This window comes from Cygnus olor, chromosome 6 (genome assembly GCF_009769625.2).
Source record: "Cygnus olor isolate bCygOlo1 chromosome 6, bCygOlo1.pri.v2, whole genome shotgun sequence".
NCBI classification, from domain to species: domain Eukaryota; kingdom Metazoa; phylum Chordata; class Aves; order Anseriformes; family Anatidae; genus Cygnus; species Cygnus olor.
The window spans coordinates 19,191,813-19,218,633 of NC_049174.1; the positions used below are offsets into that span (position 1 = coordinate 19,191,813).

General features: G+C 36.4%; 1 protein-coding gene across 7 annotated transcripts in view; it reads left to right on the forward strand.

The window, feature by feature from the left end:
* SLC25A12 (solute carrier family 25 member 12) overlaps window positions 1–26,821 on the forward strand; it is a 51,377-nt gene that overhangs the window by 23,901 nt on the left and 655 nt on the right. For 6 of the 7 annotated variants that reach the window (XM_040562483.1, XM_040562484.1, XM_040562488.1 and 3 more), the window contains 11 exons: window positions 669–807; window positions 2,156–2,249; window positions 2,921–3,005; window positions 8,782–8,866; window positions 9,353–9,511; window positions 12,749–12,801; window positions 12,997–13,077; window positions 21,397–21,537; window positions 23,484–23,622; window positions 25,939–26,097; window positions 26,290–26,380. In XM_040562483.1, the coding sequence (XP_040418417.1) occupies window positions 669–807; window positions 2,156–2,249; window positions 2,921–3,005; window positions 8,782–8,866; window positions 9,353–9,511; window positions 12,749–12,801; window positions 12,997–13,077; window positions 21,397–21,537; window positions 23,484–23,622; window positions 25,939–26,097; window positions 26,290–26,380 (1,226 nt within the window). Of the gene's footprint in view, window positions 1–668; window positions 808–2,155; window positions 2,250–2,920; window positions 3,006–8,781; window positions 8,867–9,352; window positions 9,512–12,748; window positions 12,802–12,996; window positions 13,078–21,396; window positions 21,538–21,672; window positions 23,443–23,483; window positions 23,623–25,938; window positions 26,098–26,289; window positions 26,381–26,821 lie in introns of those variants that run through there. The other variant, XM_040562489.1, reaches the window with a different exon arrangement.

The window sequence follows — 26,821 nt, forward strand, 5'->3', positions numbered from 1 at the left end:
GCTGAGAGAGTTTCTCAGCCTGGAGGGGTCTCTGGGGAGACTTCTTTGTGACCTTACAATATATAAGGAGGGCTTATAAGGAAGACGAAGAAAAACTTTTTACCAGGGCGTGTATTGACAGGACAAGGAGTAATGTTTTTAAACTGAAATAGGGTGGATTTAGATTACATATAAGGAAGAAATTTTTGTTACCATGAGGGTGGTCAGACAGCGGAACAGGTTGCCCAGGGAAGCTGTGGATGCTACATCACTGAAATTGTTCAAAGTCAGGTTGGACAGGTCTTTGAGCAACCTGATCTAGTAGAAGATATCCCTGATCATGCCAGGGGAGTTGACCTTTAAAGACCATCTAGCCCCTTTCTAACCCAAACCATTCTATGATTCTATGTGAGTATTACCTGATCATTGCATAATATTCAGTTTGTAAAAGAAAGAAAAAAAAGTATCCTGTCTAATAATTCTCCCCTCATGTTTCTATTAAAAATAGCTTAAAATTACTTTTGTCCATAGGTTCATGCCTGGTGCTCCCTGCCAATACATGGAATTACAGGAATAGAAAGATATCTTTAATTCTTTCCTTATTTGCCCAAATGGATGTTTCTGTAATTTGTAATAAGATGTTGTTAAAAGCCTTAAGGTACTTAACCACATTCATTTAATTTTTAAAGGTAGCTGGTGGAACTGTTTCACATCAGGTCAGCTTCTCCTACTTCAATGCATTTAATGCCCTTTTGAATAACATGGATCTCGTTAGGAAGATATACAGCAATATAGCAGGTATAAGAAAAGATGTTGAAGTCACAAAAGGTAAAGTATATTTCCTTCACTTCATTAATTTTTTAGTTGTGTCCAATCTGTAATCTGGTAGTGCATATAGGGTAAGGCAAGCCAGGGCCTGCATAGACTTAGCACAAAGTTAGCACTACTGTATAGGTGTTTAAAAGGTGATTTTCATCCTCCCAGGTTAGGAAGGATTTTCAACCAGATCATTAAGGGAGAAGAACAGGGACTCTGTCAGAAACCTTGCTGACCGTACTAGTTTGAATGGATATCTGCAGGACAATATATTATTGAGGATTTTACCACCCCTTGAAAGATATGCATGGTTTCTTAGAGATGAGGTACTTAGGAAATAAGATAGAATGGATTAAGTTCAAAAATCCATTATCAGTAATTTCCATATTGTTTAGCGGTAGTTACTTTATCTGTGATTAAATGTTTTTTAGAAAAATGGTTATAATACATAACTTCTTAGTGTTTACGGACCTGAGTGGTTTTACATAAAGTTTGTGTCTATATTTAGGACATAATTAATACCTGTATGTACAAAAAGTGGCCATGTGTCAGTCTTGATGCAGGCACGAGTGGATTGATTTTGTAGTAATTTTACGACAGATTATATGACTGATTTTATTACCTGTATGGATGGGACCAACCAAGTCTGTGTGTGATAAAAAGCATGCCAAGTTCCTTCTTTGCTTGGCTTAAGTTCATACAGTCTGCATACCTTTCATCCCTAAAGGAAAGCATAAAATGCCTGTCCTCATACTCCAAATTGTGCTAACAAATTACCTAGCTTTTTTTTTATTTATTTATTTTTGATTCAGATGCATAAATATCTTGTCTGGATTTGTGTTGTGAAAATTGCTACTGTGTTTTCACTGCTAAAACTTGTTTATTGTAGCTTGGCAATTATGTCATGAACATGTCATGTAATTTCGCTAGATAAACATCTAAGTTTGGTGTCATTGAGAGCTAGCAGTTAAAAGAAACGTGGATGTGATGGCGATAAATGAGTCGGTTGCCCTTAAAGCTGTGAATATCACTATTCTGTTCTGTTTTACAGAACTTCAGAAAAAGGAATCAAATTGTGTGTGTGGTGTTATTAACCTTGCTAGCGTGAGGATTTTTGTTGACTTTGATGGTGAATTCTTACCATGAATCAGAGTTGTGCAGTCAGATTTGCTCTATGTCTCAAAAGTTCTGTTTCAAGATAGATATCCTCCTAAAAATATTTTCATCCATTATGGATTTTGCTTCTTGGTGATAGGTCTCTTTTTTTTATGATAGTAAAGTTATTTGTGAAAGTCGTATATAAAGAGGAAATGTGACAAATAACACAATTGCTTTATTTCTCTTTCCCTTTTAAATCCAGAGGAATTTACCCACTCTGCAATCCGATTTGGACAAGTTACACCACTGGAAATAGATATTCTCTACCAACTTACAGATTTATACAGTGTTACTGGGTAACTTATAATAATTAATTTTATCATTTAACAATCATATTGCTGTTTTCTATGCAAAAAACTACTCATTTTCATCCCAATTTTAAAAAATTGTGTTTTGTTGCATTTCTTTACAATAATTTATTCAATGTAAAATGAGTTTGGTGTATGCATGGGTTTTCTAAGTGAATTGTGTACACCAAGCATAGTTACTAATTTTCATATTATAGGTATACATATAAAATAGCAAAACACATTACTGTAATCCCAAAAAGCTATAATACACTGGTATTTTTAACTTTATTGATGTTTCAGGAGGGCATTTGCATGTGGACTCTTGGATAGGAATACCTACCCAATTGTATTGTTTAAATGTGAATTGCAAAATTGTTTAATTTGTGAATTATACCCTTTATTACCCTTTATTATCCTTTATTACTAGTAATCAAGGACTCACTTCTGAATAATCTGAGGTCCCTTTATCTCTGCTTAACAGCTACAAGAAGAGAATGCCCTTCTAACTCCAAGAATTCTTTATGGCAGTGTAGCAGAATTCTTAGATGGGCATTCAAATATGACGAGTGTTTTTTTAAACTCGGGATGTATTCTGTGAGGTGTGGCCAGGAATACTGTATTGAATATGTTTATTATTTTATCTAACAGTAATTTACTTTCCTCTGCCTTGTGTTAAGGCGCTTAACTTTGGCAGATATTGAGAGAATAGCACCGCTGGCTGAAGGTGCGTTACCTTACAACTTGGCAGAACTCCAGAAGCAGGTAGGTAGAAGTGATATATACAAATAAAATTGCTGAAATTAAGTGAATGTTTATGTACATGAGTATGAAAAGTTTTAAAAAAAAAACATACTTTAAACAGACTCCTAAGACGTGGAATGTGCTGTGTGTATTGCTATAAGGATAGAATTAGGACACAATACTGAGTGTGTTTCTAAACACGATATTAGATATCATATTGAATGATGGCCTATTCAGATACAAGAATGTGTAGAAACTTGGATTCACTTCACAATCTAACCTTGTAATTATACAATTAATTTAAAATAGTAAAAATATATGAGTATTAAATGCAAAACTTATAAATGTCTTCTTTTTTGAAAAATGTGATGAAACACTTGGCTTAACCATTTATTTAAATTGATCATTGAATTTTACTCTACTTCTTGGCTCTCTGAACTAGAGAGTGGAAGGGGAATTCAGCTTTATTGAGATTGATGGAAAGGGTAGAATTAGAAGATGGAAAATAACGGGAGTAGAATGTTAACCCGCTGTTTTACCAGACCTTTACAGTTATCACTGTATTTAAATACACACGTGTAGTACAGCATAAGAGTCCTAGACTGTCCATTGGGATTTTTAATATAAATTGTTTCACACTTTTATGGTTATTTGTACAACTGTAAAAACTGAAGAATTAGGACCAGACATTGTGCAGGTATTTATCTTACGTTTAGACTTTCCATTATAGTTACTGGGTACCATTTCCATTATAGTTACTGGGTACCATACTGCCCACTTCCAGGAGTATTGTTTGCAAGTTTACATGATAAGGAAGTCAGGATTTGGAGGCTTTATCTTCTGTATGTTTTTGGTTCAACATATAATTGAGAAGTTTTCTTTTGCAAGCAGATCTGTCTAGTGCTAGTTAAGCTGTGATTTAAATCTTACCTTAACCTTCTTCTAAGGTTGAACCCAAGTACTACTGATATCAAAACTGGCAACTTTATGGGAAGTCTCTTATACTGTGCATAGAAATATTCCATTCTGTTGTATTTTATTTTGGGTATATGCTAGGGGAATCCTTTATCTGAAGCTTTTTGTAGGTGATTGTTCTCACGAGGGTTACTCAGGGGGGAATTAATTCAAGTGTTAATAATATAAAGCTAATTATGCAGTCAAGAAAATCCTTGAAACAGTTACACAGCGGATTCAGAAAGGAAGACATCCATACATGGTGAATTACATGGTTACATAATTATTCAATACACAGATCGTTTTCACACTGGTATTTGTTATGCAAAACAACAACAACAGAAAAGTAGGATATGATCTTAGAAGTTTCTGATGCACAATCTTTTATTTATTTTTACTGTTAGAACTTCATAGGGAAGTGCAATTCCACATAGAGCTGTACATTCCCAAGTAAGCTTTACAAGAGAATACAATAAAGTCAGTGTTCATCTGGACCAGGGCATTTTGCTCCAAGGATGTCTCCATATCCTTTTTCCCTCTGTAATATACAAAGAAGAGTAGGGTACCTAACTCTTGACATCTTGTATGAGTGTATCTCATAATTCTGACTAAACACATCCTTGTGTACTTCGGAGAGAAATACGATTTTTCGTTGTGAAGGTTTTTCTTACAATGGACAACTCCAGTTCTCTCAGTCAGTGTTAGGAGTTTATGTGGTGCCCATGAAGACACCCAAGGGCTCTGATTCCCAAGTAGGCGAAGCCTGGCTGAGGCTGAGTTCTGTTCCCAGCTGCCTACACCTCGCTTGATACACAGACAGCTGAGCTTCTAATGAATCAACTGCTGTACTGCCACATCCAGCAGCTCAGCATGTATGGTGAACTGAAGCTGGTGATGACGTGCATTAAAATGCTGCTCCTGAATTGCAGTGATTCAGGAACCGATTCCCAAGTAGCTCAACCATCTGGGTTGTTGTGGCAGGAGGAGGACAGACAGCTGGCAGTAGTGACTTGTCAATTCTACGCTACACTGTCTCCCAAAAGGTGAAATTCACATCCTCTACCCTGTACAGATAGTACGGCTGTAAGATGTTCTGAGATAAAGCAGGCAGCACAGTGCAGTGACAAAACCACATATGTCTTGTTCGCCATGTGAATGTCCTGTATTTGCCAGAAGATGAGGGTCCCAGGACTCTATCTGAAAATAAAAGCTTGTATTTATAAAGCCTGTCCTTTTTTCAGCTCACTTTGTATACATACTACAATGAGGTTCCTCTAAGCAGGAACCTTTCTATCCACTAGAAAATCTAGGATATGTATCAATGACAGGAAAATCTTGAATTAGTTCAACTGCTGTGGTTAAAACATTCTCCTGCATAAAATATAGGCAATATGTGGGACTTGTAATTTATTCTGTTTACTCTTGTGACAGGTGGATTTGGTCATTCAGTTGTCTTTCAAACAGATTCATCTGAAACACAGTGTCTGATCTGTTCTTAATGTTACCGTTCTGTTGTCCTTAAGGAATGAGACATATCTGAGGCAATGAAATATGTGTCCGAACCCTACTTAGTGGTAACAGTCTTCCCATGGATTCCTAAAGACAAGAATGATGGAATTAATTGATGCAGAGATGTGTATACAATGTTCGTTCAGACTAAGGAGTATTTTTGATGAAGTTTCATAAGTGCATTCTTAACTGCCAGCTTTGGTTTTAATCAGTGTTTTTGTGGCAGTCACCTTCCTGAGTAGATTATTAGGAAATAAAATATTTGTTTCGTTTTATTTTACACATCAGAATTACCTGTGTAGCTAGACACTGTTATGAAATAAGCTCGCTGAAAAAAGTTTCACTCATCACTAGAACATATTCTTTTCATGCTCTTGGAGTAATACATTACGCTTTCATCCTGTTCTACATTCTGTGTTAACAGAGCCCAGCAAAAGGAAAGTTACTTCGTTTTCTTCGTTTTATAAGGAGCGGTCTTTTACTGAACCTTATCCTAAGTGAACCTTTTATTACCTGATGTTGTGGTTTAACCTGGCAGGCAACTAAGCACCACGCAGCCATTCACTCACTCCCCCTCCCCATAGTGTGCTAGGGGAGAGAATCAGGAAAAAAAAAAGGTAAAACTTGTGTGTTGAGATAAAGACAACTTAATAGGACAGAAAATGAAGGGAAAATAACAATAATTATTATGATAAAGAAATATACAAAACAAGTGATGCCCAATGCAAATGCTGACTGATGTCCAGCCAAGGCTCAAGCAGCGCCCCCCCAGTTTTATTGTTCAGCACAACACCATGTGGTGTGGGATACCCCTTTGGCCATTTTGGGTGACCTGTCCTGGCTGTGTCCCCTTCCAGCTCCTGCATCCCCAGCCTGCTCGTTGGCAGGGCACCATGAGAAGCTGAAAAGTCCTTGGCTCTGTGTGAGCACTGCTCTGCAACAACTAAAACATCGGTGTGTTATCAACATTGTTCTCATCCAGAATCCAAAACACAGCACCATACCAGCTACTAGGAAGGAAATTAACTCTATCCCAGCCGAAACCAGGACATTTAATTTAACTGTATTGATACAATGAAAGATACCCATTTGTGAAAGAGAGAATATCATTCCAGTGAGGTTCAGCTGTCCCTAGGAAATGAAAACAAGTCTGTAATCGCTTCTATATGGTTTTAAGATCCCTTCTAAAAGGAAAATTAGATTTTTACATGAACTCACTCCATCTTTGTAGATTTGGTGGAAATGGAAATTAGTTTGCTTTCAACCATGTTTACTTTATTGTCAGTTTTTTTCATTGTGTAAGATTTTCTTAAAGCCTGGCAGCTGAATATCCTATGGGGATGACAGCTACAGTAATTTTCTGTTTATAAATATTCATGATTTGAAAGCTATAGCATTAATTACATTCATTTGCATATCCATCTGAACACACAAGTAAACTGCAAACTTTGTGAACGCTTATTTAATAAGATAAAAGTGACATTTCCTTCACAAAGAATTTGATTTTTAACATCCAATGATGTATTCATTAAGATTTATGTCTGAATGTAGTGACTGGATTTTGATGAGAACTCTGGAGCTTCGTAGAAAAAGAATAACCTTAAAACAGCTAAAAGGAAGCAGGTGTGCTAATGTACGAGAAGATTTTTGTGGAATGAAGAACCAGTCCTGTTTCGTTTCTAAGTCTTTTGGGGGTATTATTATTGCACGTATCTTTTAATTACATGAATCAAAAGATACCCCTGTATTTTGGAATTTATTTTTGTGACTATTTTGTTGTGATTTTTTTTAAATCAGGAAAATTTAGTGTTTTAAGAATAGTAAATTTTCCAGATCTGTTGTTTTTCTTTGCATGTAAAGTCAATTCATTTGATTTATGCTTTTTATTTTTTTTAATAAACTGTTCCACATGTACAATTTATAGTTTTGTTGCTATCCAGATTTTTTCTGTTTTCTCCGTTAAGCTGTATTGTTGGGGAGGAAAACGTCTTGTGGAAGGAAATGGTAATAGCTGTATCTTTTTCTTCTGTGGAAAAACTATATAAAAATATATGTATTTTTTTTACTAGTAAGGATTGCATCTTAATCTCATAGGCCTTTGTCCTACATTGTGTACACACAGTGTAACAGTATACAATAAAGGCACATTTTTGCACATCCAATGTAATACCAGCACAGACAGGGTTGCTGACACTGCAGTATGTGCTGTATTTCTGTGCATGTTCCACTTTTCAGAGCCTCAGTAAGCTGAACATAAATGAGTTAAGAAGCCTTGGTGAGTTAGCTGTGAAATGTCTGTGTGAAATAATCTTTGTGGAGAATTCAAAACGTGCATCAGAGCAAAGCTCTCTGTAGCATTCTGAGGTCCATATCAATACCAGCTGTGCTGTCTGAAGTGCATCTGCGAATGATACAGGTTGCTATTAAGGACAAAAAGGTGGTTGTGTTTGGGAGATGGGCTTTATTCTTTGCTTTAATATGGGTTCTAACTTTTAGTATTTTGGCTACTTATATAACTGAGAGAAGTTGTACTACATAGTATAAATTCTTCTCTAATGCCCTTATGTATGGTCAGAAGAAAACTTGGCTCATTCTGTGTACTTTACTGTGCAAGTTTCTGAATACTTACATCTTGTTTATCAGCTACCTTATATCTAATAAACATTTAATAATATGATTATGAATCTCTGTAAATATTTTCTGTACAGATTTGTATTTATTTAAAACCCTAACATATTTATAATAGTGTATGTGATTGAAGTGAGTGAGGTCATCATTGTGTCTGTAAGTCATCAACTGTTTGAAAAAGTCTTGCGGACAATGCTTTGGGGAATAATTAACTTTTTTTTGGCTTGTTTTGAAGGTATTAAATGTCATGTTTATGTTATGTGGCAATGTATATGTAATCTTAAAATATTTGCCATGCTGATGGATGGCGCCTGTGAGATACTGCATTCTTTTTGAGATACTGAGTTTTATTTGAGCCAACGGGGGTTTCCAGGCCTTGCAAGTTCAAAAGCAACACAATGAAAAGTAGCAAACTTGATTTCTATATCTATCTACTTTGTCTTGACCATAGTTTGTTGTTGTTGTTGTTGTTATTTTACCAGGAATGTGTAAGGAAGAACATCTTATGAAAGGCGTGTTTGAAAAATATGCTTTACTCATTAGGGATCATGGAAGTTATATGACAATGACTTTTTTCTTCCTTAACATAAAGCTACCAATTTTTATCACATTCTTTCTTTAACTTCACAAAAGCCAATTCATAGGTGTCTTTGTTTTCCGATGCAGGTTTTGAAGCATCATTTTTTCTTTTCTTTTCTTTACACAGCAATCTTATGGAGAGTTAGGCAGGCCTATCTGGCTCCAGGTAGCTGAGTCAGCTTACAGGTTCACTTTGGGCTCAATTGCTGGAGGTGAGTAATTTGTCTGGTTCCTATTTTCAAGCCTGGGTTAGTAGTCTGTCTCGCCAGACTACATGGGATCATCTCAAATGCATTTCTGGGTTATATACATGAAGAATTGGAGAGCGGAACTACTACTGTTTATGCCATTCCTTTATCGCTTTTGTTCTAATATTCCTTCACAAACAGCTGAAACTCTACTCACTTCAGTAACAAATTTCTTTACTGGTAGCTCTCGTTGCTTCTTTTCCTGATTTAGTTGTCTTTGTTCCGGGCACACTGTTTTATGTAATATGTAATAAATCCATTCTCCTTGAGGCTGTTTTCTGGATTTTCAGTATTGTCCTTTCTTGCTTCCAAGATACCAGAGACCTTACCAGCTTATATTTTCTTTGTGTTTAAATAAATGTTGTAGAAAATTATTATTATTAATAATAATAATTATATACAAACCAACAATGATGTTGCAGAAATAATACTTCAAATACTTTCTCGTAGCTGTTGGTGCTACGGCAGTATATCCCATAGACCTGGTGAAGACTCGTATGCAGAATCAGCGTTCCACTGGTTCAGTCGTAGGAGAGTTGATGTATAAAAACAGCTTTGACTGCTTTAAAAAGGTTTTGCGTTTTGAAGGCTTTTTTGGTCTTTACAGAGGTAAGTGAATAAAATACATGTATCAAGTTAGGGATTTTCTACTTTTTTTTTTTTAATACCTCAGGAACTAGAGTCTTATGGGAAAACTAGGAAACTTGATACCATATACAATTTTGCTTCTGTTTCATAGAGCTGAATATGTAACTTCCCTTGAGCACTGTTCATCATAATTGCTGGGAAAAACTGTGCCTTTCTTGTTGTTGTTACTGATTTGCTCCTTGGTGCTTAGATTGTTTAAAGTCCTAATCTCTGTGATGTGAGTGTTGTGGACACAATTATCTCACAAACTGAGGATTGTGATTTTTCGCTGGAGGCAAACATCAGGAGTAGATTAGCCTGTGAGGAATAAAGATCAATTTTATGGCAAATATTTTTTTATTAAAAGGGAAGAAATACAGTCATTTTGAAAGGTACTTGTTAAATCAGATGTCAGTCTACTTATGCCTCATACCTTTGCAGGTAGCGGGACTACTGTGAGCAAGAAATTGCAGCCTGCAATTCATGTTGCAGTTTATATATCATATTGTTCTAATTTACTTTAAAAAATAAATAATGTAACGTATAAAAGAAAAACTCTTCTAAAGTACAGGTTAAGAATTCAAAGCAACTTCTTATCAGTTAGATCAGTTAGAAAAGGTGTCTTAGTTATCTTGTTTTAGCTTAGGAGAAGGTTTTGAAGTAATTTTTATCGCATCAATCAGGTGACTTACATGAAGGTACATACTAGTCAGTCTTACATTGTTATTTAGTTGAATTCTCTTATTGTCATTTCATACAAAACGCACAATTTTCATAAGGATCTGTACATCTTTAGTTTATTTTTTAATTGGAGAAAAGTAACTTCTGTGATGGTCACAGCCTTTTTTTCTGCATTGCAACATGCTCTGTCCATGAAGACACTGGTCAGTGCTAGTGTCCTCTAAGAACAGTATCTGAGAAGTTTTTGCATGTCTATGAACTCTGACTGAGGAGTTTTTGGTGATCTTACGGGATTTTGCAATGCAAGCGAGTAGAGAGAGGAATAAGTCAGCGAATATGTTAATGAAATAGCTGCAATCTCTGTAGATTATGATTTACTAGTAAATTTCTTTCCATTTTTGTTGCCAAATCTTTCATTAAATACTCCGTGAAGTTGCATTTATGACTCTATTTTACACTTTGATTTCTACAGTGCTTTTCTATAGTACTGATTCCATTCTCCCTCCTGCACCCCAACATGGTTTTGCACAGCAGCCTCTAAAGTTAATTATATGTTATTTTTATTTTGGTTTTCTAACCTTTGGCAAATGCTTTTCATTGATAAGTTAAAAACAATGCCTTACACTTGAGGAAAAATATGCTTGTTTTATGGAATGTCAGCTTGTCAAATTTTTAATAATATGTTTAATAACTGTCTTTAAGATTGTTTAGCATAAAAGGTTTGTGTGGTTGTTTTGAAAATATTATGCGTAATGGTCAGCATGTTTCTAAGGTCTTGGATTCGGTATCAGAGTGTTTGCAGGAGAGTATTAAACTGAAGCAACAGAAATATTTACAGAGTTGACTCTCTATAAGTGTGTTCTTATATTCCTACGCTGGATTATCCTAATAGTATTCCCATATAATGACACAATATATTTCTTTACTGCAGTTTAAAAAATAGATTTGAATGGATATTGCAAAGTTTATATTTTTAAATACAAACTTTAAAATTTTTGGTCAAGAAAATTATGACACTTGAATCCTGGCATCCAACTTCAAAACTAATTATGAAGTATTTTCTAAGCTCCCTTGCTAGACCATGGTAGAATACAGAGTGCGTGTGTCTGGGGTGTTCAGCTGCATGTAAAAGGAGGAGGCAGGCTGGGGGGGAAATCGTCTTGTGGTGTTTTGTCTGGTAGTTTGTTTTTTTGTTGTTGTTTTTTTTTTTTAAGTGTAGGCACTGCAGAACTGGATTTTCTTTTCATGGTAGATCAGAGATTCAGGCTGGGAGGGCAGCATTTCTTTTTGTTGTTGTCAACCTTTCTTTGTATTTAATAACTACCTTTCCTCAGCATAGTAAGTCTGTAAATCGCATGGAAAGTACTGTGTTGGAAGAAAACACTACAGTGCATATGTTAACTGCTGCACTTTCTGCTTCAGCTCTGAGCTTCCTTTTAAGGAAGTACTAAAAAAAAATCTACAGGTTAAGAACTTCTGGGAATTTTGAAGACTCTTTATGAATTTTTAGCTGTTACTCTTTTCACTTAATGGATAGTGGAAAGCTGCATCGTTACAGTTTTGTTGATGTTTTATGATATTTGATATAATTAGCCTGGGATTTTTTGTTTGTTAATTGGCAAACATTTCTGACAAATTGATATTCCCCAAGCATGGAATAACACTAAGAAATGAACACTTTTAATAAAGATAAGCCCTTTAAGTTTTATAATCTTATACATATGCCAAGATGAGTGTGGAGAAAATGGATTTTAAAATAACAGATGCTGCTATAATCTTGTATGTTAGGAAGTTAAGACTGCCATCTACTGATTTTTTTCTTAAACCTATTAGTTCCTAGAAAGGTGTATGTGCTTTTGTCAAAAGGCAGTTCACTTTGATAGCAGCTATTTTCCAGGAGCAAGAGCCTTTCAAAATTGGTTTCTGCCAACTAATGCTTCCACTAGGCAAGATAAAAAAAATATTTAATACTAAGAGGGTTTAAAGAATTTAATTTTGGACTGAGCTAGTGAAAATCCTTCATATCCTTTGTTGACTGAAGCATTCACAAATCTCAGGTTTAGTGAGCCAAGTAGACGATAGTTGATAATTTATCATAGTTATGTGTATATCTCATAATTAATCTCCTGTTTTGAAAAGTAATTGAAAGCTTTATGGGAAAATGATACTAAGGGGCTAAAAAACTCTAACTAAAACTTAGATTAACTCTTATGTGAGTAGACATATATAAGGTTTATGTTCAGTCCTTTACCTTTTTACCTGTACAGCAACAGCATCAGGCTTGACTTGGTTGTGGAAGGTGGCTCTGCTCACCCTTTTCATTACCACTTTCAACAAAAATCTTAACATAAAATCATATAGGTATGAATATGCAGTGCTCTAGCAGCCTCGCATGCATAAATGACATCTACCTCAAAGGGTAACTGCCATAGACTTAAAAGGGTATCCCATGTGCAGGAGGGCATTTCTGTAGAGCTCTTGTAAAATACTTCTTTATTAGGAAGATAATGTTGCCTTATGATGTCTTTGTTTCTGTAGGCTTGTTACCACAGCTGATAGGTGTTGCTCCAGAAAAGGCTATTAAGCTAACTGTACGTATCTTTTTTTTTTTTTTATTTTCTGGCATCTTTTCGTTTGTTAACATACACAGGATTTATTTCCTAAAATATGTGAAAGATGCCCACTTAAAAGCACTCTAATCAATATGGTTACACATGTACTTGATATAGGTTAATAACGAGGAGGAATAACTTTAAACTGTGTGTAATTTATTTTATCTTCATTAGGTTAATGACTTTGTCAGAGACAAATTCACTAAGAAAGATGGTTCAATTCCACTCCCTGCAGAGATCCTTGCTGGAGGCTGTGTAAGTATCCATCCTGTACTGTTAGTTCCTAGGAAAAATTGATTCTCAGTCATGTGCAGTACAGTTGGAGTGGCAGTTAGTGCATGTGCTTTGGTGATTTGAACAGAACTTTTTTTTTTTCCCCATTCACAAGAACTGAGAAAGTACTTTATCTGTTTGGAAAGCTGCATGCTTCTGAGCTGAGTTCCCTTGGAATTACTTGAACAACCTATTTTGGCACAGTTTCTAACTTTCAGTTTCAGTAGTGGTTGTACTCCACAAAAGGAGCTGCGGTGTGGCTAGAGAGGGTGGGTGCCTTTTCTTCCTTTCCATGCTTTTGCTTGGGGCAGTGGTCTTGGTTAGTTTGGAAAGATAGAGGTAGTATTCGAGAACGGATTACAAAGATCACGTTTGAGTTTTCTTCCAGAAAAAAAAAAAAAGCTAGACAGTTTAAAAAACTATTTCTTGCTTAAGTTTTTAAAAAGGAAAAGAAATACAGTCTTTAACTTGCCATATGTGACTCTTTGTTGTTGTTGTTCATGAAAACGTGGAAAAACTGAACAATGTAGTCTTATCTTTCAGATAACAGGTCTGGACGAATCTTCAGTTTAAATTACTTTATATAAAATGTACCTACATTACACCAGACCCTGACTACATCCCTCGTCTAAATACAGTTCAAAAACAAATTGTGTTTTCATTGAGATGAAGAACTCTAATTCAGTGGATCTCTAAGCAAGTTCTAAGTGGTTGGAATTGATATTGATGATAGATATTTTTGTTTTTGCACATCGGCTAATTTCATTTGTGGGATTCCCCAAAGTTGTCAACCCTATAAAATGTTTAAGGCTTAAGTTAGTTTTCTTTTGTAGCAGAGAACACTAATAACTTCCAGTTGAGTAGGCTGACAGGCTGGTATAAAACCTCCTCAGCTTACAACAAAACCTGGGGCAGAAAGGTTGTTGACCTCTGCAAACTTTTAATTCAAAGAAGCAGCCCTGAAGGGAGGCTGCTTATAGTTCTGCCTGATTGAATTTGGCAGCCTGGTACATGCTTGAGTCTTCACCTGTCAGTGTACAAAGTTTATTTTCTGAGAAATGTGAGAAAGCAGCTGTAATGTATAGCTAGCAAAAGACTAATCTCTTTTTCTGGAAAGCTCAATAACACAGAAAGCGTATACAGATCATTTGTAACAGAAGTGAATATAATTCATTAGTGTTTTTCTCTGTGTTGCAGTTAAATTCACAGTTTAAATTGAACATCTGATAATCAATTATATTATTTTTACGTTCTTTTGTACTGAAATGTGTAATATTAAATACAAACTACGTTAAAGGCGTTTCCTCTTCCTGACAGGTACTCCTTTTTCAAAATAACTTCTTATTGTCTTACTGTAGTGAATATACAAAAATCAGGGAGAAATTTTAGTTTCAGATAAGCTTTTGGAAATTTGGATGCTTTTGTGAATCTAAGCAGATCTATAATCTGTCCAAACACAACCCTTTCTTCTAGCTGATTGTATTAGCTGATATTATCTTCAAAAAGGAGATGAGAATACTTTTTTCGCTCCATTTGGGAGAATTTTAGGTTAAGTTGGCCTTTGTAGGAGAGGTGTTGGTCAGTTTAGCAACCTCAGGGATGTTTTTAATTTCTTTGCTGTCTTCTCTGGATCAGCTGGTAATCTTACCAGTTTTTGACTTTTCTGTCTGTACTGATGCTTAATTCCATTTTAGCTATTTCACTTCTTCTCAAATACCAAAATCTTTATTAGTAAGCCTACAGAGTTTATTCAAAAGGTTTGAAGGGAACAATTGACTAAGGCAGTATCAAGTTAATATGTTTGTCTCTCATGTCCTTTTCATCCATTGTGATAGCTCTTTTATTTGTTCATTTGCTTGGAATTAGTGTTGTTGTTCATTGTATACTTTTTGTTTGTTTGTTTGACAAAATACTATGAGACATAACCAACAGTTATACCCAAGGATGTAACTTGTGTTACAGGGGCTTTGTGTATGCATGGGCACACAAGATTTTCTGTTTGGGAGATACTACCTTTTTTCTTCATCTTCCCTTAATTCCGTTCCTTCTCTCTTTGTTAGTATAAATTATGGGTTACTGTGGCACTGTTTGGCTTTTGTCTGTGCCAAAATCACTTTCAGTATCTGCGTTTGGGTAGCTTTTTATTTGTGTTTGTGTAGCATTTTATAAATTGTTTGACACTTAAATGTTTTGCAAATAGTAGATTATAAATAGACTGAATTCAAAACATGCTTTTCACCACATTATAGCATCAGAAGAAACTGCGTTATATCTGTATATAGTTCTGAGAGATGTACTTCTTAATATCTCTGCCCCTCACTTATTTGTGCTTAGCATTGAACCTTCTCTTGATTGACAGCAATAATACTGTTCTTCATCATATGAAAAACATAGTGGGATTGGTAGTGGATGAGCTAGCCATATATTTAGCAGTTTTATACAGAGGCCTTCCTTGCCTTTGAAGGTCTGCCTCCTTGCAAGGCAGTACACATTGTGCACACCGCTGTCCTCAACCTGGAATCAACAAAATTCTTGTGAGGAAGTGGTGGCAGCTTGGGAAATACTGCAGCAGACGTAGCAAATTCTCCTCTCTGGATGGCAGTGCTGTGTCAAAGGCTGTGTATGGTGTTACAGTCCTCTAAGACCCACAAATGAGGACAGGTAAAACCTTTGACATTAAAACAGTAGTGATTCAGGACAACCTGCACACAGCTCTGAGTATCCTCAGCTCTGGAGTGTCTGCAAGATGCTGTAGCACCCAGCAAAGGGACAATCCGCAGAAATGTGCTTCCTCCAGAATCAGCAACTCCAAGAGGCTGCATTAAGAAGATACTATTTCTGTCTCAATTGCTGTAAGATTTTGGAAAAACCTCGTTTCCCCAGCAAAAGCACAAGTCTTCGTTCTCATAGCTGTTAACAGAGACATCCACCCAGGCACTGGCCTGTTTGTACGGTCAGCTGCCTGTCAGTTGTCTTCCTTCCTTACTGCAGGGCAGGGACCTCCCGCAGTCAGCCAGTGCTCTGTGTTTCTTGAAACTTACCTGCTAGCCGCTGGGCAATGTAAATGTCATTGGGAAGTGTAGGGTCTGCTCTGTCAAAGCCCAAATATTCCCAGCTGCTCCCAAGTTGTGGCTGTATTTGAAATCTGCAAAACAGCTATGTGGGGCAGCTCAGTTACATCGGTCAGGTCATACCTGTCAAGAAAAGGGTTTCTGGTCACTGATGGAGGAAACTGATATCCTATCTTCCTACCTTCCTGAGAGTTTACTGGTTTGTTAATCATCAACAGCACTACCCATGCTTACACATGTTCTGAGAAAATGATTTCTTTCCCTACTGTTACTGTAATTAATTAAATTACATTTCATTGTAATTCAGTGATTAGCCTGCATTTCTGCCTTTGAAATTTTCAGCTACCATTAGCTTTGAGTTGCAGGGAGACTGAGTGAGGCTTTGGCAATGCTTTCCTGCATCCTGACAGCAGCTGGGGAAGCAGAGAGCTCATACCTGATATGGACAGTGCTACCCAAAGGAACTTTACACACATGACGCATGTGAGTACGTCATGAAGGGCAGGGTGCTGTGGGGTAGCTGTTCATCCTCAGCTGGGCAGAGAGGCTGAAGTCAGCATCTAATGCTGTATGAATGATACATAAGTACTGTTACAGCAGACAAAGATGCTGTGAATTAACACTGTAGTTCCTATGAGTTACATAGGAAGAAATGTATTCTTCCCATCAATGAATTGTGTATTGCGCCTAGTATTTTGAATGGATGAATCCTTTTTCATCTGAAAGACTTTTCTGATTTGTGCTGCAGCATGTGGGTGCCAGAAGGAAAGGGTCTAAGAACCCTTCCTGAAGGTGTAGGCAATGCATCTGTTGACAATTAGGAGTGGGAGGTGTGTGTCTCTGTGTTTGCATATATATACACAGAGGTCCACTAAAATGTACCATTGATTAGGAACTATTATATATTTAAACATTAAATCTAACATCTAGTCTAACTATTTTGGTATATTTGTAGATAAACAAAAATTGTATATTTGTACATACATGCATACATACAGACATGTGTACATGATTTAATTATAGATTATAAGGCAAATAGAAATGTCATAATTTAAAATGTTAGTTTTTTATTTAACATGCACAAATGCAGAATTTTAGCTGCCAGACTACTACTTTTTAAAATCTTGAGGATACTCTACCTCTTTTGATATACTTTAAACAGATAAAGTTAGAAGCAAAATTAAACTTTACTGCTTTATCTTAACTTCTGTGGCAGGAATTTAAAGTTAGGGAGAAATGTGTTGTTTAGTAAAAGAGGCGGTAAGCTTAATGCAGGTACATGAACAATGAAAGCTTTGCCTTGAGAAAGAACTGCAAGTCCTTTTGATGTTTTTAGACTGCTTCAAGTAACATCTTATTTTAGCTGCTTGTATGGGATATAGTTGTGGTCCAGGATGTGGTAGTTTCAAAAAGGAAGGAAGGAAGGGCTCGAAATAGGCCTCTCCCTCTTTGTAGCATATGCCTCTCGGGTGGAATTGGAAAGGGCAAGAGGTCTCATGTTGCGGGGTCATTTGTGTATTTCCTTCAGCCTTTGGCATGTCATGAGGCGTTTGCTGTGGGATCTCAAACTACATCTTTTCTCTCATAACCTTTGCTGTCAGATTTAGTTCCTTTATTTGCTCCTTGTAGAGTTATTTTACATGACATTAAGGTTAAGTAGAAGCTTTTATTACTGGTATTTTTGATGTGTATGAATAACCTCCATTCAGAAACAAATTTGTCAACCTTTTTTAAAGTGTCTGTTGTAATTTATGTGTGAAGGGAGGTTTTTTGGGGGGGGGAAATCTAGGTTTAGTGCACCTTCTCCAAAAGAAATTGAAGGACTGCAGCATATACCTCTGTGAGTATGTACTCATGTGCACGTGTATTTAAAAAACATAGCTGACAGCTGAAGTAAGGTATTTTGAAAAAGAATGATGATGATTGCCCATGATTTGCACAGAAGCATAGAGATTTGTACTGTGACCCTGCACACTACCAGTTCATTTTTATTTGGAGATCCTTTGTGTCCTTCTCTTGTGCATCCTCTTCTGGAGCACTTCCTCTGGTGCCGGAGAGCCCAGGCAGAACCTGCCCTCCACTTCATTCATCATCAGATAGGTTAAGATCTTCTTAAAAACAAAACAAAACGAACCAACCAAACAAAACGATGCTCCCACTCATTTCTTAAAGAGCATTCAATGAAAAAGTGAATTTTCCTGTTATGTGTTCTGTGTTAAAATTCATGCTTGTCTTGCCTGTCCTTGTGCTATGGCTAAGGACCTAACTCATTCAAGCAGCTCCACTGAACTCAGGGTAACTCTTCATGTGAATCGAATTACTCCTGTGCAAAAACGTTTGCTGAGCTCCAGACATAACTGTATGAAAAGTCAAGGCTTGGACTGGAGCATTTGTTTGTAATATGCATTGTTTAATTGGGTATCTTGGGTATCAGCCTGGAGAAGAGGAGGCTGAGGGGGGACCTCATCGCAGTCTACAACTTCCTCGCAAGGGGGAGTGGAGAGGCAGGTGACCTATTCTCCGTTATCACCAGTGATAGGACCTGCGGGAACGGTGTTAAGCTGAGGCAGGGGAAGTTTGGGCTGGACATCAGGAAGAGGTTCTTCACCGAGAGGGCGGTCGCACACTGGAACAGGCTCCCCAGTGAAGCAGTCACTGCACCAAGCCTGTCTGAATTTAAGAAGAGATTGGACTGTGCACTTAGTCACATGGTCTAAACTTTTGGGCAGACCTGTGCGGTGCCAGGAGTTGGACTTGATGATCCTTATGGGTCCCTTCCAACTCGGGATATTCTGTGGTTCTATGATCTTAACAGTTACAGCTCTTTTTAAGAAAGCTACTTATTAAGAAGTTTGTCAACAAATGGGCATATAGGAAGAGTTATTTTGGCTGCTCTTCAGGATGTGCAGATTAAAAATAAAACAACTATTAAATAAAAAATTAAAATATGTAACATTAAAAAATAAAAATGGAATTTCACATACATATGTAAAGAAATAATGCGTATTAAGTAGGCAGGTAGCAGATTGTCTGGAAGGAGTGAATTTCTAGCTTAGTGTCTAGATTTTAAGTTATTTGAATTTGTTTTATTTTTTGTAGTGCATTGTATAATGTAGTAAGAGCATTGTGCTTAATGTTTTATTTACCAGAATTTTAAAAAATATTAACGTGGGGAAATTGTAAACATCTGAAATTTGTTATTTTCTGGTTAATGCAAGATGAAAAAAAATATGGTTATTGCTTAACAGAACTCGCCAGATAAGAATTTTATAAGTTTTGTTTAGATTGAAACTTTTCCAAGCAGGACAGCCATTTCATCTTGCATGCATAGGTGTGTATAAACTGGATAGGAAAGGGTAAGTTGAGAAGTAAACAGAGTCTGAAGAACAGCTTTGGACATGAGTGCTGTCAGGGAACTGAGAAAACTCAAAGTATTAAGTCCAAGAAACAGAAGAGGGGATCATTTTGCCTGGTCTGGGAATCCCAGTGATCTTCCTGGCAGTTGCAATAATGTCCACAAAAATGTAGGCTTTGATTTTTTTCAGAGGGGTGAAGAAGTGAGAGAATAAAATGAAGACTAACAACATAGATTGGTTATTTGAGCAGAACTGTCAGAGATATTAATCCCCACTGCAGTAATCACTCAAAAGCAGGGGTTGATCTGCCACTGTTTAGATCAACGTGTGTTAGTAAGTCCATAACAAAGATTTTTTAAAATGTCAATAGTGAGTGAAGTAATAAACAGGGCTTGCAGGATGCCAGTACACTCAGCAGAGGTTCAGTGAAATGTCTGATGGTTGGTCAATGAAAATTTTGAGACTTCATGCCCCTACATTCCATTACATCCCTACTACCTGAGTGCTTAATTGTTCTCGGTAAGAGCTGTTGAAGTCCTGTTCTCAAGTCTAAAATAAACTTCTAAGTCATGTTCCAGGGCTAGTCTCAGTTTATTCTGCCTGTTGCTGGAGAGAGGAAGATTGTGCTGTAGCCAGAGACATAACAGAAAGGATTAGTGTTCATTAGTTCTGAATCAATTAGCAGAGAATGCCAGGAGGTGTTAGTGCAGACTATTGATATTTTTTTTTGTATACACACACATGCAGCATCACAAAGAGAGTTTATTTCCTGGGCAATTTAGAAGTGAGGAAAAAAAGCATTAATTGCAGATGTTCTGCATCTTTTTTCTTCAGTAATGTTTTATGGGTTAGAGGAAAAGATCAGGCTTTCATATGGAAGAAATGCTGCTTAAAGTTGGTTGTATTCAAGTGGCTGTATACCATACATTTTAAGGAAATGGTTTCAATTTTTAAATCAACAGAGATGGCCTAGAAAAAGAGGGGAAAAAGCAAGTTAGTAAAATTTAGCTGTTTTGTTATGAACCACACACTTCTCCAGAAGTGAATGGTAGTACCTACAACATACCAAAGAGAAATCTTAATGTCATTTTAAATAGGTGTACACATGTAACTATCATATGGAAACTGAAACATAGGTCTTTGAAAGTCTTTGGTTAGTTAAAGTGTAGAATCTGAAGCTGCTGTGCAGCACTATTGCTAGGAACAAATAAGTAAGGCAGTCCTTCAGCACTGCGTGTAAAATATCATGCTCAGAGAAAGACAGGACTCCAGTTTTTATTCAGTATCATATTTTGAAAAGTTACTCTCCCTATTTAAATTTTATATTTTGTTTCCAATTAGAACAATTAGTCTGCTAAACAAAACTCCAAACACCTTTTCTAATAATTTAAAATTACACCATTAAATGCAAATTTACCTTTTAAACTGCATCACCACTAAATGCTAATAGCATGTCTACACATTGGTGATGGATTATTATTGAATAAACATAAGGTCTTCTTTGTAAGTGTTTGATGCTCTAGTAGCGCGAGACTAATGACAATTTTAGTCTAGTATTTAGTGTACTATCTGATAGACTTTTACACAGTTTCATGACTTCTAGAAAGGAGAATAGCAGAGACAAACTAAATTAATCACCTTAGTGGAATATAAACATATAAATGGAAGAATGTATGTGAATCAGGATTTTGTACAAAAATTTCTGATTCGGGCTTTTAACTTCCAGACAAGTGCTTTATTAACTGTCATAGATTTTTATATGAGAATATGAGCCAATGCAGCGAGAAGTGAAGGCACTCAACACCTTGAAGAAACCAGCGTGTTACCACATGCTCTAGTAATGCAATTTACTTTCTTTTTCTTTGGGTTTGCAGGCAGGAGCTTCTCAGGTCATCTTCACTAATCCGCTGGAGATTGTAAAGATTCGGTTGCAGGTAGCAGGAGAAATTACTACAGGACCCAGAGTCAGTGCCCTCTCTGTTATTAAAGATTTAGGTCTTCTTGGTCTTTATAAGGTATGTGTTTCTGCTTTGAGTGGCTTCATTATAGCTCTGTTAACCTGTTTTATGCTAAACCTTTATAATGTTGAAACAAAAACTGTGTTAAAAACAAAGAAACCTTTTGAATTTAAAACCTATTTCTTCCAGCAGGGCAGCCCCACAGTGGAAAACCGAAGAAAACCCACTTCTATATTAATGGCAGTGGGATACATAAAAGTACTCCCCTATTCTATCCTCCAGGCTTTTATACCAAGCTACAGGGAGTCCTGTATTGCAGACCTGCTGGCTTCTGGCACTGATAATTTCATTTGGTGGGGTTTTGTGAAAAGTTTCTTTAGCTTTCCCTGTGTGTTTTTCTCACATTTATTTTGAATCTCTGTTATCTCTATTGTTATCTTTGCAGCATGATATTCTCTTTGTCTTAATAATTCGATGGTAGTGAAACAGTAGTGGAGTTTAGTAGGATTCAGATTTTTAAGAAGTTAAATGGTGGGATTTGTCAATAACGAATTCCACTTAAGAAAGCCTGCACTGTACTGTACTTCAGCAGAATGCCAGTCAACAGATTCCTACCATGCAGGTATACTTACTACCATCATTATAGATCAGGTGTAATGGAGCAGAAGCTATTAGTTTTCTTAAACAACGAAGAGTGCTTCCTGTATCTTCTGTCAGTGCAAGGGGTAATACGTAAATTCAGCAGTTATGTTAGCTGTACACTTACAAAACATTGTTTTACCTGATTTGTCCACAGACCTGTAATAATACTATAAAAACGTAAAATTTACTTCTAGAGCTGAAGCTTTTGTTTAGAGTTAAATAAAGCTGATTCATGACCATCTCATTTCCTAAAGATCACAGGTGTTTTGGTACATGGGGCAAAATTGCCATTTCTGTTTGCAGTAATTAAATAATTGAGCTCAGTAAAAAATCTGCTGTTCTTTAGAATTGCATTATCACTTATGAATAACTGCACAAACTCATTTTAGAGCATAAAAAATCTGCATGAAAAGGCATGAGTTTCGTTTTACCATGTCTCCTAATTAAGCCACCAAGGTTTGTAACGTGTGCTGTCTGTTCCACTTAATCTAACCACAAAGGGTGACTGGCCTCAAGTGGGCGGTGCTGTGTGGAGGCTGCTGTCTTTGAGCGTTGTTCTACCTGTACGCTAGTTCAGAGTTCAGGCAAAGACTGCTAGTTTTGTAACATGTGTGCTTGCAGGGTGTGCATATAAGATTAAAAAAAATAAAAATACTAAATATGTTTGATTAGGAACATTCCACTGTTTTTATAGCATGTGAAGTTCTTTTAAGGAACTCTTTCATATTAGCTTTTGGCTGGGAGATACTTCATAGAGTGTTGTCACAGGCCTAAGGGTTTGTCTCCCTGTATCTTCCCTTTATTGAAAGACTTCCATTTTGTAACCACTTACCTCTTTTTGCTAGCCTTTTGGCACAGCATCTTCAGTCAACTAGATGATGATCAGTGGAGAGCCGTATGAGGTTTTTAACAAACCTAACTGATACTTTAGTAATACTTTCATGTTTGGTGGAAAAAAGGGCATGCAAGGACATCTCTTTTTGCTTCCGTGGTTATGGGTTGTTGTCAGAAAGACATCAGGACAGACCTTTGTTGCTTTCTTTATTGCATTTGGACTCCTCACATGTAAAAGGTATTTATCCTTGGTACTGATATCAAAACTAATGTCGCTTATTGCTTAATGAGCTTAGATGTGAAGCTTGAGTCTTCCTTATTCTAGAAACTTGCATGAGATACACTTTAGTCTTTTTTTTTTTTCCAAGTTCAATTCTACATCTTCTATTTCCTGAAACGTTTTATTTTCTGTTATTTAACTGGTGGATCAAGAGAGTTGATACTTCCTGGGCTCGGGCTGCTTGCTGGATATCAATTTTAACCTTATTTACAAAATTTACTTGTAGTATGTCTCTTGTCTGTGACAGGGTGCCAAAGCATGTTTCCTCAGAGACATTCCCTTTTCTGCAATCTACTTTCCTGTTTATGCTCATAGTAAACTGATGCTTGCTGATGAAAATGGCCATGTGGGAGGGCTTAATCTCCTTGCAGCTGGAGCCATTGCAGGTAATTCTGTGAATGTTTTCTAGAAGCAATATTTTTTCTTTTAGTAATATTTAATATTCATTCGGTAGCCCCATATAAAGGAAGGGTATGGTACCATTGTATCTGATTTAATCTAAATTTGATCACTGTTATCCTTAGTGGGAGGCAATGTAATTTTGATGAGAACTAATTACATTTGCATAATGTGGATAAACAGCGTAATGCAGCTCAGCAACTTGTAGTCAAATTTGATCTGTCTGTCTCAATGGGGTTTTACTTGTTACTGTGCTCTCTGAGTTGAAGGCTAATTTGAATCTTTGATGAACATAAAATGAGATATCATAAGAGCTAAGAAGAAAATGACTTATCTAGTTGTGGATTCCTGAGTAACTGAAAAGAAACTTAGTTTAAAGGCAATTGCCAAAAATAGGGCATTACTTTGTAAAGATGCAGAGGTAAAAATATTGTACTGGGAAATTTAAAATATTTTAAAGGCTTCCCAAAAATGTTCAGTTAAACAGAATAAGCAGCTGTGATAAAAAGTTATTTTTACTAAATGGCAAGTGGTATAAAATACTAAACGCAGGAAGTGTAGTGATGGTTGGTTATTTAATAATGTGTGTAGAGATGGCCAGATTCTGCACTGTTAGGTATAAGTTTGCTAGGGTGAAAAACAGGTAACTGCAGCGTCTCACTCCTGAACCCTTCGGTGTTGGCTTCTGCATGGTTTAGAAACACCCTTGGGCTGAACAGACCTTTTGTTACTGGTTACAGTAATGAGGAATAGCTATATATATTTTTATATATATATATATATGTGTGTGTGTGTGTGTGTGTATATATATATATACACACACACACATACACACACACACAAAACAATCATGGGCAGTCTGTGTGTTATCAGTTTCCCATACTGGACTTGATGCAGAGGTTGGCTGCACCTGCTTTGCTAGTTGTGTATGTTCCTTGTGTTGGGGGAAAGAGAGAGACCATCTAGGAAACTACCAACAGAGTTGAAGCACTGCTCACTCTCAAGTAATGTAGAGCTGTCAGATAGGGTGCAAGTTCTGAGTACAAATTAGAATTATTAACTTACATCTTACACTAAAGACTCATTTTTTATTTTTAGATTCTAAACTTCACAGTTTCTCTTTGCTTGATTAGTGTTTCTGGGTCATTCAGATACTAAGTGATGAACCCTATTGTAGAGGCATTTAAATCTTGTAGGCCTGTTTTTTATATCCTGTATAGGAATCCACCTTTCTGAACTGCAAATTTCTAATTCCTGATTGCTTGATCTATTCCTGTTTTGCATGCGCAGCAGGGAAGAGTACAGTCTGAACATACCTGCCTGCAAAGGAAAATCTGCATATGGTTGCTCTTAGCATGTGCTTTGCAGGCTTAACTAACTTGCTCCTGTTCTCTGAACTGATCAGCAAAGCTTGTGAGAGTTCATGATCACCTGTGAAAATCAGGGACTTGTTAAACTTTTAATTCAATACTAACTGATAGTAAAAGTTCAACAAAATCAAAAATAAGTTCAAAATTTTAAGTCAGTCAGAGTACGTTCTTTTAAGAGATTGAAATTTTCTAGTATTCAGAAATATCTGAGATAACACAGTTAAATACTGTGGAGTACGTTTCTGAAAACTTTCTCCTTTAACTAGAAAGCTGAGAGTGGTGCCTTTGAAGTGGAGATATGTTCTTTCATCACTGTTGACTAATATCACACTGCTGGTACTAAGCAGACTTGTATAACATCTTCATTGTCCTCAGTCTTTTTATGGCTCGCCTAGTTGAAGTAAGCAGCATCTATTCTCCTACAGAACAGCCCAAACAGCAGTACAGAAATAATTATGTGGAATAGGTACTTCCTAGAGAATAGCTAATTTCCTTACTAACACTTCTAACAAATGGATGTGTAAGATTCAAGTTCCCTCATCATCTATATATAATTCACAGAATATTTTGTACACTGCACAAATATAGCAAGATTGCAAAACTAATGATTTGTCATGGATCTCTGATTGCATATAGGGCATGTGGGGGGGGGTTTAAAAATGCTTTATCTATTTGAAAATACCAATGATATGTTGAGAGAATTGCTGTTTTTTTTTATTTTCTTTACTCTCATCTATAGCCTTTAAATTTAGAAGAAATGCAAAGGATTATACCAAGTACAAGTTTATATTAGCATCAAGTATAAAAACTTGTATTTTAGTAATCACCTGTTCTTGCAAAAAACATTGAAGTTTGTAGTTTTATTTTTCAGTTAGAAGTGTTTCATCTTTACAAGAATCTTTGTGCAAATTAAATGTGGTTTTCTTCTAAAAGGTGTGCCTGCTGCTTCTTTGGTAACCCCTGCTGATGTCATCAAGACAAGACTGCAAGTGGCAGCTCGCGCTGGTCAGACAACATACAGTGGAGTTATTGACTGTTTTGGAAAGATTCTAAGGGAAGAAGGCCCTTCGGCTTTTTGGAAGGGAGCTGGAGGTGAGAAGCGCACACTGAGTATTACAACTGACCCCAGTTCTCTAAATTAGCACATGCATTGTTAAGGGCCCTAGAGCAGTATATACAAGGTCTGATTCTGAGAAATTTAACTTAGCATTTATTTAAAAAAATATTTAGCTTCTCTCTTGAGAAACTCCCTTGTTTGATTCTATGATTTGTAATATTTAACAGCTCGCGTGTTCAGATCTTCGCCCCAGTTTGGTGTTACTTTGGTCACATACGAGCTTCTGCAGAGATGGTTTTATGTCGATTTTGGAGGCCTGTAAGTCATTAGTTTGCTTTTTAACTTGCACAAAAATATCTGCAAGGTTCAAAAGTCTTACTTTTTTTCATGCATGGGACCACTTAAACTTGGGGACTTTAAGCAGCTATACTTAATCTGTTTTCTGCATACTACATAGAGATTAAGAATAATTTCATATGTATTTTTAATACACTACATAAAATTTGTTTCTCCACTGTAACAAGATACTTTGTCCTTCTTACCTGTGTCACAGGAAGTTACAAGGATTTACAAAAGCTATCAGTAAAAATGTAACTTCAGTTTTGGCCTCACTTGCCCATTAAGTAGTGCTCTGAAACCACCCTCAGTTGACTATAGAAGTGAATTAAGGTCATCTTTAACAATCCTGCATGCTTAGGCAAAATCTTTAAGTACTTACTCTGTATTTTGTAAAATTATTTAGGCTTACCTTTAAATAAC